This window comes from Rhinopithecus bieti, unplaced genomic scaffold (genome assembly GCF_001698545.2).
Source record: "Rhinopithecus bieti isolate Rb0 unplaced genomic scaffold, ASM169854v2 scaffold_7884, whole genome shotgun sequence".
In the NCBI taxonomy this organism is placed as follows: Eukaryota; Metazoa; Chordata; class Mammalia; order Primates; family Cercopithecidae; genus Rhinopithecus; species Rhinopithecus bieti.
Genome location: NW_016806331.1, coordinates 2,485,850 through 2,502,294, shown reverse-complemented (window position 1 = coordinate 2,502,294; position 16,445 = coordinate 2,485,850). Strand labels below are relative to the sequence as shown.

General features: G+C 61.8%; 1 protein-coding gene across 1 annotated transcript in view; it reads right to left on the bottom strand.

Moving 5' to 3' along the window:
* GPC1 (glypican 1) overlaps positions 1-16,439 on the bottom strand; it is a 32,138-nt gene extending 15,699 nt beyond the window's left edge. The window contains exon 1 of the mRNA XM_017875658.1: positions 16,255-16,439. Coding sequence (XP_017731147.1) covers positions 16,255-16,420 — 166 coding nt within the window. The 5' untranslated portion in view covers positions 16,421-16,439. The remainder of the gene's footprint in view (positions 1-16,254) is intronic.
* Between the last annotated feature and the right edge of the window lie 6 nt (positions 16,440-16,445).

The following is a 16,445-nucleotide window of genomic DNA, read 5'->3' as shown; positions in this document are numbered from 1 at the left end:
CGGCCCCTCAGGCCAGGTCCCCGCCGCGGCAGCCGCCTCCTGCCCGCCGCCCCGCGCCCGCCTCCCTGGCCGCCGCCGAGGCCGGGCCCTCCCTCCAGCCTGCGGGTGCTGCTCCTCCTCTTCGCGGGCAGCCGGGGCCTCCTGGTTTCCCCACTGCAGCTAAGCGGGCCAAGGCCTTGGTGCAGGGGCGCCTGGGTCTCAGCAGGGCTGGTGCTCAGGGGTGCCAGGGCCCCTCCCCACACGGTAATGGGGGCGGGGTGTCGGGTTTCTCTCTGTGATGAAGGTGGCAGCTGACCACTGCTGTCCTCACACAAAGCCTCCATGGTCATTCCACATCCTCTACCTGCCCCCCCAGCCCCCAGTCCAAAGGCACCTGGGCCTTGACTCCAGACCCCCCTGCCCCTATATCCTGACCTCCTTTCCTTCTGACATACCAAATCCAACAGGCCACATCCTTCTACCAAGTCCCCCAGCCAGGTGCCCCCAGCCTGGGAGGTCTGCGCTGTGCGCTCTCGCCCCTCCTTGAACACTAAAGGGACAGCTCTCCCACCAACACTCTCCCCTCCCTGCAGCCCAGGTCCTGCATGGCTCCCCCTGGCCCGGCCCAGCTCCCCACCTCCACCAGACCTGCTCCCCAGTCAGACAAAACCACCCACTCACACCAGTTCCCCTCTGGCAGCACTCGGGCCTCTTGGCCAGTCTGCAATGGGCACACTGAGAGTTGCTGGGCAAACCACCAAGGCAGGCCACAATACTGGAGACCCCCAAAGATGGGGGTTTCACCAGGCAACTCACAAAACTGCTCTCTAAGTGCCCAGATCCTGCTTGGGGAACCCCTGGACAGGCCACTCTGCCAGCAGACACCAAGTCTGGGCGGTGCCTGCCCTGGCATGGCAGGGGCCCCTCAGATGGGGCCCTAGTCACAGCTCTGGCCAAGAGATCACGGGCCCTCTGCAGACCTCCCCCCATGCCAGCCTTCTCCGCTGTCTGAGGCTCATGCTGTGGCCTCAGACACTGGAGATGAAAGGGGATTCAGAGCTTGTGTCACAAACCGTTCCTGCCACACCCAGGACCCGCTGTCTTGGCTGTAAGGCAGAAAGCCCTCTCTTGGAACCCAGGGCTAGGTGCTCCCCAGAGGCTGTGCCCCACGCCTGGCTCAGCCTTTCTCCTCCTTGGCTTGGTGGAGCTGAAGAGGGCACCCACATCTCTATGCCCACCCCTGCCAGCAGGGTGGAAATTCAGGCGGGCTGTGCGAGGGCAGGGTTGTCCTCCTGGGGCTCTGCCCAGCTCTCCTGTCTAATTTCCTATATACCCACTGCAGGGGCCACAGGCACCCAAGGAAGCCTCGAAGATGGACTGGCCCTCCCTGTCTGCTGCATCCACATTCCAATCCACAAACATGCCATGCAGGCCCGTCCATCTGCATCGTGAATGCCAACCAGGCAGACACACATATAGCTGAGGCTGGGCTGGATCCCAGAGCAAACCCTCGGGTGCCTCCGGAGGAAGCCCACCACGAGGGTCGGCTCGTGAACACTGGGGAAGGAACAGAAGAAGGGGAGAGCAAAGGAGCTCGGCCGCTCACCCTGACCCAACCACTTCCCAGGAAGCCACCTCTGGGTCATGGTGGCCCCAGGCATGGCTCTCCCTTCGCCCACTCCCACCCCCCAGTCACTCCACCCAGCTGTGACCTGCCACTTTCCTCCATCTCACATGCCCCCAGGAAGCCTCCCCAGCCTCTGGCCTCCAGTCCCAACAAGCCATGCTCCTTCCGAGGGAACTTCTGCTAGGGAAGCCTCCATTTCCTTGCTCCTGCCCCCCTACCTGGCACCCAGGCTGGTCCTGGTTCCCTGGTACTGAATAAAGGCGGACGTCTAAAGGATTTGTCCGGGAGAATCTGCCCAGTGTTGGCACTGGAGGGAATAGGACCCATGGCCAGCATGGCCCATAAGCCACGCCCCCAAGCCAGCACCTCCTCCCCAGAGGAAGCACAGGGCTCGAGGGGATGTGCCCCTGAGTGGAAGGTCACACCCAGTGAGGTCTCCCTTGTTCCCAGAGGCCTAGCTGTCTCCCTGCTGAGATGCAGAGCTCACTACGGGCCTCGCAGGGGTTTAAGCCTCATCATTTCATCTTCACAGCAGCTGTAGGTCCCGCTGACAAAGCCAACACATAGGGAGCTAAAGTGACCTGCGCAAGGTCACAGGCTAGGAGTAGCAGCACAGGGCCCAGCACGAGGAACAGCCCTGGCCTCCCCCGCCTCCCCAGTCCTGCAGCCTGCCCTGATTCCGATCCCAGGGGAATTCCTGGGCTGCAGGCAAAGCTGAAGCAGGAGCTGACAAGCCCTGCTGAGCCCAGAGAGGTCTGGGCGGTCCCGGGAGGGCGTCTCCCTAGGGCTTTGATGAGTTGGCGGCTGCCCAGGCACCTCTGCCTGCCTGCCTGGCCCTGCCCTACAGCCACGATTAGGGGGATGAGTGCAGATAAAGCACAGAGGCCAGTTACATCTGAATTGCAAATCAACAATGAATTGTTATTTTAGTACAGTATAAAAGTATTTGGTCCCAAAGAACTGGAAGCAGGAAACGAACAGGTCCCCATACACCCATGCTCATCGCATTATTCACCAGAGCCAGAAGGTAGAAACGATGTCTCTCCACAGTCAAATAGATTGTTTCCACAAACTGTCTGTAGGCGCATACAATGGAATAGGATTAATCCCTGAAAAGGAAGAAATTCTGACACACCTCTGGTGTGGAGGAGCCTTGATGACGGCGCTGAGTGAAAGAAGCGACAGGAAAGGACAGATCCGGCATGATTCCACTTATGTGAGGTCCCTAGAGGAGTCGATTCATAGAGGCAGAAAGGATGGCAGGCACCAGGGGTGGTGGAGAGGGGAAATGGGGAGTTGCTGTTTAATGGGGACAGAGTTTCGGTTTTACAAGATGAAAAGGGTCCTGGAGCTGGATGGGGGTGACGGCTGCACAACAGCGTGAATGGAAGGAATGCCACTGAACTGAACTCTTAAAAATTGTTAAATTGGCAAATTTTGTCATGCATATTTTGCCACACAAAGCAAACAATTCTTCCCCCCCCAAAATATCTGGGGCGTACTTACACTAAATACATAGGGCATATTTACTCTAAACATTATTTCCTTATTTGAAATGAAAATATTTGGGACACGCTGCGCTACAAAACGATTCAGGGTCTGCCTGAAACTCCCATGTACTGGGGTCCTATCTTTGCATCTGCTAAATCCGGCAGCCCTTTGCAGCGTCGTGGGTGCGGGGTGGCGGGCGCCTGCCTGAATCACACAGGTCTCCCCACCTGCAGCAGCCCACATCACCTTTGGGCATCCACGCATGCGCACCCACGTATCCCTGGCTCCCCCACTCAGGTCTCAGACCCCGTCCAGGCTGGCAGCAGGAGGTTTAAGGCCGTTTTCAACTCTGAACTGCCCCCAGCCTCCTTGGAGAGCAATGGGTCTCTCCCGAAATCAGCACTATCTCAATTAACAGGCAGACAGGACCACCCCCAGCTTACAGATGGGAAGACTGAGGCCCAGAGAGGTTAGGTGGCTGCCTCCCAGGTCTAGACCTCTGTCTAATGCGATCTGTTTCCACTGGCCTGAGCGACCCCCTGTCCTCACTGAAGGGGAGCAAATGAGAAGCCCAGGCTCGGCACCTGGGCACCCCAAGCCCAGGCATGGAGATTAGGCCACTCTTGCAAAACTAGGAGCAGGCCTGGCCACCCTCGCTGGCCTGACTGTCCCGTCTCTGGCCAGGCGCTGCTGAAACCTAGCTGGGCCTCAGGCAGCTGGGCCAGCGTCTGCAAGGCCATGTCTGGGCAGGGATACCTGCCGGCCATGCTGCTGGTCAACAGCCCACCACCAAAAATGCCCAGGGCTCCCAGCCCAGGGAGACTCTGAGCAGGTGGCCGTGTCATGTGCCTGCCTGACTGCCTCCCCAAAGGTGAGCCCTGACCTCCTGTGGGCCCTGCGGGTCCTGCAGCAGGTGGGAATGTGGGCCCTCCACCTCCGTGACTCCCACCTATTTCCCGGAGCCACCTGCCGGAGGAGAGCCGGAGGCTCAGAGTTCCACCCCCAGGCACCTGGAGCCTTGACTCCGCCCTGTCTATACCCAGACTGCCTGGCAGGGACCGTCTACACCTAGACTGCCTGGCAGGAGGAGGGATGCCGGGATCCCATGAGATGGTTCTGGGCAGAGGTGGGGGATACTGCCTGGCAGGCAGAGGGATGCTTGGATTCCATGAGATGGCTCTGGGCAGAGGTTGGGGACGCTGCCTGGGGCAGGCACATGAGATCCAGGAGGCAGACAGCCTGGGGGAAGGAACCAGCCCCATCCTGTAGGGGAAGGGAGAGGCCCCTATGAAGGCAGCTGTCCAGACCCAGGGCCAGCATCTCCTGCCCTTCCTGCCTCTCCACAGGGCCTGCGGTGCCTCCTGGAGTCTCCACCCTCGACTCTCTTCCTGAAAACCAGCTGCCACCCTCAAGGTGGGCCTGAGAGTGCCTCCAGCCGTCCCACTGTCACTGCGCCTGGGGACACTGTGCATTCCACCCAGAATGGCCTGGCAGCAACTCTTCTTGCCATTTCCAACTTCTCACATCCAGCGCCAGCCAATAGGAGTGCGGACACTGCGTGCGGTGAGCGCCCAGGGCAACACCCAGGAAGCAGCTGCGCCAGTGACGACGATGGGGTCTCCTGTCCAGGCGGATCTGGCCCCTGGTTCCCCAGCCTGGCCTTCCTCCCTCCCCACAGAGTGCCCTCATCCACAGCCCGCCTTCTGGAAGATGGCACTTAGAGAAAGAGTAGGCCTCCCTGACATGACACGTCATGTCTGGACAGAGGGCGGGTCAGCTTTCTGCCAGGGCACACAGTGACTGTGGGGCAGGGCCAGGGGCACGGGCAGTGTGGAGCCGGCCCTTAGCCCCCCGTGACCCCCCAGCAGGTCGGTTTTGGCTTTCCCTCAGGACCCGCCCCTTTGCCAAGACGACGGCCACCAGGAACGGCCACGATCTTCAAGAGAGCCAGCCCTCGGCCAAGGGTGTCACCTTCCCCAGAGGCCCGGCAGGCCGCCTCCCTGGGAACCCCGAGGTCCACGTGGACAGGGAAGCAGGCAGTGTGTGCACACCCACGCGCCCTCCCCCTCCACCTGCCGGCTCCGCACCGGCCTCAGAGTGGCCCTGCCACACCCTCCTCATGGCGTTGAGCCTTCCTGACCTTCTGAAATGACAGCCGATGTCGCCCCAGCCACACAGAGGTCCCAGAGAGAGTACAGGGACTTTGCTGTGTCCCAGTGCCTAGAACAACCTCTGTGTTGGGGCGTAACTCAAGAGATCTCTGCTTGAGGGAGGAATGAACATGGGAGTCATTTACGACACCTCACTTTCGACTCAGACCTAAGGTCATGCCCCTCCTGGCTGTGGAGTCCAGCCTTAATGCCCTCAGACCCTGCCCACCAAGCCCCCAGCCCCATCTCCACCTGGCCCACTCACTGCCTCTGCTACTCAGAAATGGGGTAAAGCCTACCCCTTCTGGGCATCCCTGGGTGCCAGATGGCAGGGGTTCAGCCATGCCAGGCCGGGCTCCCAACATGGCTATGGGTGGACACCCCTGCTTGGGCTCGGTCCACCCCGGATTCTGAGCCCAGCTGTGTGGCTCCACTGCTCCCCTCAGGCAGGTCCCTCCACACTGCCCAGGGGCTGCTCACCCTGGCCCCCTCTCCCTCCTCTGCGGGCCAAATGACGTGGGCCAGGAGAACCCAGTCCTTCCAGTCTGTTCCCCAAGTGTCCTCTCTGGTCCTCTCAATGAGCAGTGCTCCAGGCCCCGGATGCTCCAGGCTCCTTGGGTTGGGGAGGAGCCCCGGGTGCCTAGCCCCAGTTGAGGGTCCTATAAGGCAGCATGGGAGGCCGAGGACAGGGCAAGAGATGGCCATGGCAAGAGAGGGGCCAAAATGCATTTGGGAGCCCTGGGCCAGTCCCCAGCCAGGGAGGGGTCTTTAGGGTTCGGCCCTCAGGGTTCACATGACCCAAATGGGTGAGTGGTTGCAAACTTCACGTGCAGATGCCTAGATTCCTGCATGTCACACCCCTTTACTTGTAACTCACACAAGCTACACACTCATGGTGGCCGAGCACAGGCACAGCTTGTGTGGACCCTCTCACATATGCCCTGTCTCTACGTTAACTGCATCCAGAGAGCAAGTGCTCTGTCTGCGGCTGCATTTCAGCACCAAGAACAGCACCCAGCACTCAGTAGGAGCTCAAGGAGCCTTCACCAATGATGTAGAAGACCTGGGATGTGTCTCCCTCACTCAAATGGCAGGCAGAGGGCCCTGCTCCTTACTCCGCCCAAGCTGCCTGGGGACCCCTCACCACGTTCCCCTGTTCCAGACCCTTGGCCACGGCAGGCCCTCCTGGGCACAGACATACTGGGCCCCAAGCCTTTCCTTCTCTGCTATGGGGGCAACTTGCTGCTCAGGTCAGCCTGACTTTCTCTGTGCTGTGGGCCCCCTCACCCACTGGTGAAGCCTGCAGACGCTTTCTCAGGATGAGGCTTGTTTCTGAAGCGTACAACTACACAGATGACTATGGAGGAAGAGTTCACCACACACAGTTACCAGAATATGATATGACAAATTGTGAGGTGGCCACGCACGTGCTTCCCCAGGAGGCAGTTTTAAAGGAGCCATGACGGGTCTAATACTAACTAGGATTCAAAGTCACGCGAGGGGACGCAGTTTCCAAGCTGCCTGCTACGGATGTGAAGGGGCATGAACAGCGGTGATGTCTACTGTGACAAAGCCCCAGGTCTTGGAACACCATCGTTCCGAGTAAAGAGAAATGCTAAATTCTGGTTAGAGGTTAGCAATGACAGAGATGTAATCTCTTTCTCAGCCAAGTTCATGAACCCCCTGAATTACATCCTAGAACCTCATCCGTGCACCCACTGGAGGGTGGGTGCATCTAGAACCACCCTCCTACATGCTGGTGTTTGGCCACCACAGTCTGCCCATCCTCCCATCCTAGCACCTGGCGCTGAGTGGTGCCGCCTCCTCTGAGCTCCCTCTTCCCCTGGCGTGGTCCTGCCTACAGCTTCGGTTCAAGTATTTCTCTTGGGGGTGCTACTGGCGTTTGTGGAAGGGCACCTCCATCTCACAGGATTACTGGGCTCCCTGGCCCCACCCACTGAAGACCAGAGCACCCCTACTCCTAAATCACTGGGATGTCACAAGTGCCCAGAGCAACTGCTCCTGGTTGGAAGCCACCATATCCCAGGGGACCTTCCCAGGTATGTGTCTGACCTGCAGCCACCCTTCACCCCAAATTGCCCCCAGGCTGAGGCTATGCACACAGAACAGGGTGGCACCTGTTCTAACACCTAATATCCCAGGTGTGAGGCCACAGAAGGGAGACTGAAGATGCCGAGGAGTGTCCTGTGTGCAGCTCCCCCAGGCTCGGGGAGGGGGCATTGTGTTCAGGGACAATGGGGCTGGATTACACAAAGACTTGTCCTTTTAAAATACCTCCTTGGGTCCAGTGTGTCCCAAGCTCCATGACAACTGGAGATGCATGGAAACGCCTGAGCCAACCCTGGTGGCAGGTGGCATCAGCTTTGTCCCCAGGGCCTGGCAGATGGTCACAGGTGGGTGGGATACGCTTCCTGCAGTCTCCAGAGCCAAGGATGGGCCTCCTGGCCCTGGTTCTTGAGGAGACACTTGGACGTCACAAATGGGTTACCACAGGGACAGGATCAGAACGGCCACAGGGAGCCCCAGTCACCAAGGATGTGCCAGATACAGGGGTGGCCTGTGGGGTCCACAAGTGGCCCTGGCACTGAGGCTGTACCAGATGCAGGGACAGGCTGAGACCATCACCCATGGGCCACAACTCTGTGATGCACTGGACAGCTGTCCTCGGTGTTTGGGGAAATCGTCTGAAGGTGTGCACAGGCCACAGACTTCCCTACAGGTCCCACTGCTGATGGTGCACCCAAGAAACACCCCTGCCAGGGAGGCTCTGGGTCCGGTCGTTGCTGTGTGGGCCTGTCCAAGGCTTGGCTGTTCCCAGGAGGGAGACGCGCTGTTCTGGGCCTCAGGGCATCGGGGTCACTGCAGCCAGATCCATCACCCCAGGACGGACCAGCAGGCGAGGACAGGGCTCAGGACCAGCGGACAGTGCTACAGGGTCCTGGGCGGCTGGATTTAGGAGTCCCTGGAAGCCCCAGCCAAGTTTCTCAGTAGAACCTGAACTTCTATGGGGCAGGAGCAGAAACCTAGCAACGTTGTGCTTCCTGGCCCGCCCAGCTCACCCTTGTCCCTCAGGAGCCAGGACAGCAGGCGGGCATGTGATGCCCACTGCGGGGCCGGCTCTGGCCTCAGGAGACCTGCCGGGCGTGGTGACTGGGCTGGGCTGAGGCTGGCCGGGCCCTCCTGCGGCGTGTGTCCTCACATGGCCCCAGCACGGGGCTGCAAAGAAGCCGAGCCGTGTTCACAGCCTCCCCTCCCATGGGCTCCCAGTGCCCCTCAGGTCTCTGGGTGCCTGCACCTGCGGGGTGGTCTGTGGCCTTGGCCCAGCTCCCCATCCTCTGACCCAGCCTCACCCCTGCTAGCCAGGCCCAGAACAGGAGTGAGTCACTCGGCAAGCAAGTGTGGGGCCTGGCCCGGGGCGGCGAGGCCTCTCAGCTCTGAGCCCTGGGGACCCCTCTCTGGGACTCAGCTTTCCAAACTGCAAACTAAGTGGTGCTCAGCCCACCCAGTAGACAGCCCCTGGTGCTGCCAACTCTGGGAACTCCTGGGGCACCTCAAAGGTGGGTGCGGACCAGGGGAGGGAGGGCCTGGGGAAGGAGGGACCCCAGGGTCCTCCTCACTGCCCTGCTCCAGTCCCAGTCCCCTCCTCTCCCTGTCCACCAGCTGTGTCCCATCAAAGACCCCTGAGAGCCCACCGGGCGGCCTCGTTCACAGCTGTCGCTGGGCCTCACCTCCCACTGCCCCATGCTGGGCTCAGGGTTTCTGCTGCCAAGTCCCCTGGCCTCAGGGATGATCTACAGTGGCTCTGTGGCTGGCCCTCCTCCCCACCAGAGCCCTGGGAGGTCTCCTCCTGAAGGAGCAGGTTGGATGGAGCCCCTGGGGGCTGCCCTGTCACCCTGCCAAGCCTCCAGGACCCAAGGGGCACTTAGCACAAGAGAGCAGTGGGCCTCCTCGGCCCGCCACCACCTCAGGAGACAGCAGTGGTGCAGCCTCCTGGTACCCGGGCCTCCCTCACCTCTGCATCTCCAAACCCTCGATGGTGCCCTCACCCTGCAGTCCCACTGCCTCCCCGCCCCAAGTCCACCTGAAGGGGCCCTGCCCCTGACAAGTGGGACCCTGGGGCCTGTCCAAGGCACACTCACACCACTGAGCCATGACTCCCCAACCCAACCTGGAGAAGGTTTTCAGGCCAGCCTGGCCACTGCCCCCACCCAGGTCCTGTGACGGCACAGGCGGCGGCATCCTCAGCTACTGCTGTGCCACTAGACCTGGAACATCCCCTGAGTGGCCTGGCCCTGCCACCCGGACCTGAGGGAGAAGCGGAGCCCCCGGCAGGAGGGGCTGGCCGAGGAGCCAGGAGCCGCGCAGGGTCTGAAGCTGAGGCCTCCCAGGCTTGTGGGGACCAGGCTGTGCCCTGAGAGCGCCTCGGGTGGGCGGGGGTGAGCGGCAGGCTGGGGCGTGGTGACTCCCTCACACTGTCACCAGGGTCTCAGGCACATCTGTGCTGAGCTTTAAGCCCATTACAGAGACACAGCCCCGTGCTCCGGAGGCCACAATCACGAAGTACGCAGAGCCTGGGGGTCTTTGCCACCTGACGGGAAGGCGTAGGTGTGCCGGGCTGGGCTGGCTCCCCACGACAGGCTAAACTGTGCCCCCAAAACCCACACGGCCCAGGCCTAACCCCGATTCCTCAGGATGTGACTTCGCGTGTGGAGTCTGCATGACACCTCTGGTTAAGAAGAGATGGTACTGGTGGGCCCTGACCCAATCAGAGCCGTGTTCTTGTGAAGAGGGGGAATTCAGAGACAGAAGCGCACACGAGGGGAGTGGCCTGTGAAGAACAAGGTGGGATTTACCAGCCAAGGAACACCCGGAAGCTGGCAGCGGCTGAACAGACTCTTCCTCACGCCTCAGAAGGGGCCTGCCTGGTGGACAGACACCTTGATCTCAGGCTTCCAGCCTCTAGAACCACAGATGACACACGTCTGCAGCTGCAGCTGCTCAGCCCGTGGCACTGTTCTGGCGGCCCTGGAAACACCTGTGCTCCTAACCCCAGCACCCATCCCTGCCTGGCACTGGGAGGGACTCGGGGCCTTCGCCACCCTGTGTGGAGCTCAGGCCTGCCCAGATGGTGGCCCCAGCAACAGGCAGTATACATGTTGGGGGATGCCCAGGAAGTCAAGCTGTGGGGAAAGGCTGGAGGAGGAGCTGTGGGTGGGCACGGGGAGGACGCCATGGAGGGAGGGGATAGGTGTGCCAGGAAGGTGGGTCAGCAGGAGCTGGCGGGAGATGGAGCTGAGGCCACAGGCAGAGGAGGGGATGGTGTGAGGTTGGCCTGGCCCTCTCAGGGGTTCCTAAACCCACCCCAGATTCCAGACTGCTACTGAGCCTGGGGCAGGGGGTGTGCCCCTCACACCTGTACTTCCCTGCCACCCACACAGGGCCAAGAGCAGCCAAGGAGGCTGCAGCTCTGGGCCCTGCTCCCCAGCATTGCCCTCACCCCACACCTGACTGCTGCGTGCTCCCGCCTGGGTGTGGGGCCTGGAAGTGGAGGGAGAACCACCCATTTCCCTGGCCCATGCCTCAACACCCTGCACTGCACCCCCCACCCCATCAGGAGACTTCAAGCGGCTCAGGGCACCTGCCCAGGCCTGTTCCCAGACAAAGAAAAGCCGCCACAGGCACGACAGCGAGAAGCCCAGGCTCCAGGTAGGCGGCTCCTGTCTGGAGCCCCCACGTAAGACACACCACACAAGGGCTGATGCTAGGATGAATAGGAACAACGATCAGGTTGGAGCTACAGGAGACATATGGGACACGTGGAAACCAAAATGGACAGAGGCCAAGGGTTGGACCAGAGGCCAACACGCCATATTAGCCAGTGGCCCACCCAGCCATCACACACAGGCAAATCCAGTCATTGATCTGAACAATAAACCGAGTACAGGCCACTGGAAGAGAACAGTCTGGCTTAAGAAAAGGTGTCCAGCTCTCACCGGCCCGGCATGGCACATGTGGGGCCCAGGCCAGACCTGACCCGTGTGGTTTTGAAGTGAGCCCCTCCTTGTGGTCTTCTCCCGTTAGTGGCCAAGCCATGGCTGATACTTGGGCCACGCCAATGGATGCCATAGACAGCATGGGCATGTTCAGATACCACTAACTCTCCTCTGGGATCTGATGGCCGTCCTACGGTTCGGCCACCAGGTAGGTATGCCCCCAGTCCTGCTGCAGGGAGGGCGTCCTCGGACCTTGGGAGGCGTGTTAGCATGGGCCTCGCACTGTTCCTTAGTGATCACTGTGTGAAGGTACAAGCCCCAACAGACGGATGCTTGTCTCCTGGCTTGGGCACCTGTGGCTGTGGGCACCTGAATAGGATGCCTGTCCACTAATCCTGGGGCACTTGGCCTAGTGTGCGTGGCTGGTCTGCCCTGTTGGGGACATGCAGGGCTTTGTAGCACCCACTAGGAACAGCCCTCCTAGCGGGCTGGAGTGGCAGCCCTCCCCGGACAGGCAGTGGAGCCAGGCCGGAAGGTGAGCCCCAGTTGTGTGGAAGGCCAACTCTCCGGGCAGCATGGCCAGGAGGAGCTGGGCAAGACTGGAGGCAGGGAGGCCTGGAGGAGTCCCGGTTAAACGTTCCAAATGCGCCTAAGAGATGGAGCCCAGGCGCAGGAGAGCTGGCTGGGGAACGCACGAGCCTTCCAGAAAGTGTAGAGCCTGGGACAGGCAGCCTGGCCTGGCTTTACTGGACAGTGGTCAATGCTGTAGCCAGATCTGGCCCTAAGAGGAGGGCTTCGCCAGGCCTCGGTCTACTCATTTGCAAAACGGGTCTACAAAGACCTGAACCGTCTGATGTGTTAACCAGACAGTAATGGGAAACGCTTCACAAGCCGGGTTCACGAGTGCTCTTGGGGTACCGGATGCCATTAACTGAGATGGGTGTGTGGGGGTCTTTGCAGAAGGTGTCCGGGGAGAGGGGAGGACACGGCCCGAGGCTGCCCACAAGGTGCACAGCATCCCAGCACCTTCTCCCTCCTGGCCACCTTCACGGGAGGTCATGATTATTCCCTTTCTCTCCTGTGAAGAGGCCCAGGGAGGCTGTGGATGGGATGGGGGTGGGGGCATCTGTGCCTGAGGAGCGTGGTGGCCTGCCTGGCCTGGGAGGCTTGGCAGTCCAGCAGGGACCCAGGTCACTGCATCACGCAGGTGGCCCTGTCGGATCAGGGCTCCACTGAGATCGGCTCAGTCCTTACGCTGGGGATGATGAAATCCCAGCTCCTCTCACGGAAGGATGAGCAGTGGCACAGCAAAGGCTGAGGACCACCTGGGAACCACGCTGAGCCACCTGTACAGGACAGGGCACGGGGAGCCATCTGGTCTGGTGAGGGGCTGTGTGCCAGGCAGCCTCCGAGAGGCCCGCTGAGCAGGACTGAGAGGCAGATGCTGGTGGGCTCTCCTGGGCCCAGCCAGGAACACCCTTTCAGGCATGTGGGAAGGAGAGGCCCAGGCCCTCTGAGGACGGTCCCCCAGAGTCTGTGTGCCAACCACCCAGGCGGTCAAAAGTGGCACAGAGAAGATTCCTTCGGAGGGGCCCAACGAGTGGGTGCTTGGTACAGGCTCCAGGGCACGCTCATACCCACTCTGGCTGGTAGGCGGGTTGCCACCCCAGGGCACAGGGGTGGCCGGGCAGTTCCTGTGATACAGACAGTCCCATACCCCGCTCTAACTTCTGCCCCCAAAACTGGACCTTAGGGCCCCTCCTCCTCTGCCTCAGGCTGGGAGACCCTGAGAACAGGGGTGTCTACTCTGAGGAGATCCTCCTCTACCTTCCATGTGTCACTCCCCACCCAGCACAGCCAGATGTAAAGCCAGGAAGGCCTGGGGGTGTCCTCTGAGAAGCCACCATGGGCCGGGAGTCAGTCAGGTCTGTAGCTACAACAGGGAAACAGACAGCGGTGGTCCCAGCAACCAGGAAGCTCAGGTGCTGGGACCCCAGCAAAGGAGCAGACAGACACACAACACATCACATCAGACATCAGGGGACCAGGAAGGTGCTCTGGGAACACCTATGCCCAGATACAACCTTGCAGGCAAAAGCAGGAGGCCTGCTGGCACGTGGGCAGTGATTCAGCATGAGGGCTCCTGCCAGTGCAGGGGTGCCCAGGGTGCCACTCGGCTCCGCCCTTGCCTTCTGTGCCGTGCCCTGGCATAAAGGGAGGGTGGCTGGGTGCCCCGCCACAGTGCCATGGTCCAGCTGGTGGCACCCAGGCCTGCTTCCTTGCCCATAAGATGGGACGACCACTGCTGTCACTGCAGCCTGGCCTGGCTGTCCAGAAGACAAAAGACTCAAAAGGGAGCCCAACATGTCCTCACGCTGCCCTCTTTCATGAACAAAGTCTCCTGTCGCCCACTGCCATTTCTGGTCCCTGGGGCAGAGGCTGGGAAGGCCAGCCACACACCCAGGGCCACCTGCTCTTCCCATGAGGAAGTATCAGATCTCTACCCCACCTGCTCTGGGCCAGCGAGGCGTCCAACCCCAGGGGGCTCCCATCCCCTCTGAGGAGGTCCCCGGAGAAGTCTGGATGCAGGACAGAGGATGGTGCCCACGAGGCCACAGAGGGTCCTGGGCTCCTGGGAGGATCTGCCGCCCAGGGGCCACCAGAGGGCGCCCGTCCCGCGGAGCTCAGGCCCAGCCAACAAAGCAGGAGGGGACACTGGATTTGGCTACCCCAGGACTGCTGTGGCCCGAGGGGGTCACCCTGTTCCCTTCAGCCCACGTGGCTCCCACACTGTCTTCTGTACCCTGGACCCCGAAGTTTACTCCCCACTTCTGCAGCCATGGGGGGTCCAGGGAGAGAGGCTCCCGTCGGAGGAGCACCGGCTAGAGGCAGTAACCCTGCCCAGTTGCAGTCCCGGCCTTGCAGGCCTGGAGGAGGGTGGCACCCCGAGCCCTGGAGGCAGGCACTGGCCCATGGCTGGCATCGTGGTTAGACAGCTGCAGGGCGTTCATACTCCCCACGTGGGGTGGACAGCATCCCCTGCCCCATCAGACACAGAGAAACCAACACAATCTGCCTGTCCTGGGTCTCTAACCCACCGCACTCCCCAACCCAAGGGCAGCAAGACCCATGCTCTCTGGCCCAGCCCCACGTAAACTTCTCCATCTTGTTCTGCCCTCTCTTCTCACCCCTGGGAGATGGCCAAACTCTGCCACTCTGTCTCTCTAACTGGGAACAGTGGCCTGTGAATGCCAACAAGGTTAGGTTGGCTCCTAAGGGCACAAATGCCCAGAGGACACGAAGGTACTAAAAAGGGCTGGGGGCTAATAGCTTCCAAAGGAGCAGCGTTCAAGACTCTGGGCTGGGAGGGCCAGCCATTCAGCCACTCTGCTACCCTGGTGCCTGGGGAGGGGTTCACCAGGAAGGTCAGGGATGCCTCTTTGTGTATGAGTAGAGGGGCAGAGAACGAACCCAACCATGCCCAGGGCCTTGTGCTGCCTGGCATCCAGGTGTGCCCCCTACCTGGGATAGACAGAGCCCAGTGGGGTGCGGGAGGCAGCCTGGAAATGACAGGGCTGCCGCTGCAGAGGCACAGGAAGGTCTACCCCGGGGACTTTGGAGGGGTCCTTGCAAGACCCTCAGGCTGGTGGGGAGGGCATCGGGAGATCCGCCAAGAGACTGTCTGTGGGTTCTGTTCCTCCTGGGGGGAGCAGTCAGGGGGTCCTTACAAGAACCTCAGGCTGGAGGCATTGGGAGATCCACCAAGGGCAAGGGGCTGTCTGTGGGTTCTGTTCCTCCTGAGGGATCCAGAGCCCAGCTGCCTCCTCCCACCGCTTCCCACCCCGCCCCCCGCAGCGAGGCATGGTCACAGAACCCCCTCACCCAGACGCACGGATCCTTCTTGCTCAGAATCCCCAGGACCGTGGACATTCCTGCGCTGAGTCCCTATCTGAGTGGCCCTCCACCCGCACTCCTACTCCCCTGGTTTCAGAGGAGCCCCCCAGAGCAGAAACCTGGTCTGTTCTGTTCTTGCCCACTGAGTCCCTGGCACGGGGTACAGACGGAGGGTGGTCCCCATACGTGGGAAGGTGAAGCTTGGGTTCCAAAAGGTCCTTAGAATACGGAGCCCACCGCTGCACCCACCCGTACACTTCTGTCCCCAAAGCTCCTCCGGGACCACAGGGAGGGAAGAAGCAGAGCCGAAGGCGGCTGCAGGGCTTAGGGGGCGCCAAGAAGGCCGCTGTTCTTACAAAGAAATGACATGGCCCCTGGGCGGGATCCAACGCGCCGACCACCTGCAGCTGGACTCACGGAGCGAGGCCGCCCAAGTGCCAGGCGGGGGCCGGCGCGCACAAGTTCTTCGACAGGAATCTCTGCGAGGCGGCGGCGTTCCACCCGCGGAGAAGCGCCCAGCTCCCTCCCCACCCCTCCGCACTATCCCCCGAGGGGGTCCGCTTGTAAAAGCCACCTAGGCTGCCTTTGCTGGAGACCCTACGAGAATCCCCGGGCAGGACCGAAGACGCCTCCCGGAGAGGTCTGTACGGAGATGAGGGGTCTGCGGCCACCGTCAGCGGCGCCCCGACAGCCCGGCCACGCCGAGCCCCGCAGCGCCCCGTCAGCCCCGGGACTGGGACTCCCGGCCTGCAGGCGCGCTGGGCCGAGCGGCGGGCAGAAGACGCCCAGCTCCCGCCGTGGCCCGGGAGGAGCGCCCCGAGCCCGCAGCCCAGCGAGATCCGCTCCGGCGTGCGGGGGGGTCGGGGAGGGGTGGAGGACGACCGAGCGGACCGGAGGAGACCCCGGCGAGGGAGTACGGCGCGGGGCTTGGAAGCGAGGGTTGCAGAGGAGCCGCAGCGCAGGGGGCCACGCGGGGCCCGGGCGGCTGGGCGCAGACCGCAGGATCCCGCGCCGGGACGAGTAGCCGCGTCGGGAAGACCAGGGTCTGGAGCCCAAAGCCCGGCCAGGCCGGGGTCTCCGGCGCCGCGCCCTCACTCACCCGAAATCTCCGCCTGGGGCACGTCGCTCAAGCTGAAGCCCTTGGCTCCGTAGATCTGGCGGACCTCGCCGCAGCTCCGGCTCTTACTGGCCGGGTCCCCGCGGGCGCAGGCGACCAGCGCTGCGGCCGCGCACAGCAGCCACCAGCCTCGGGCCCGGAGCTCCATGGCGGGGCCGGCGGCGCCCCGGCCA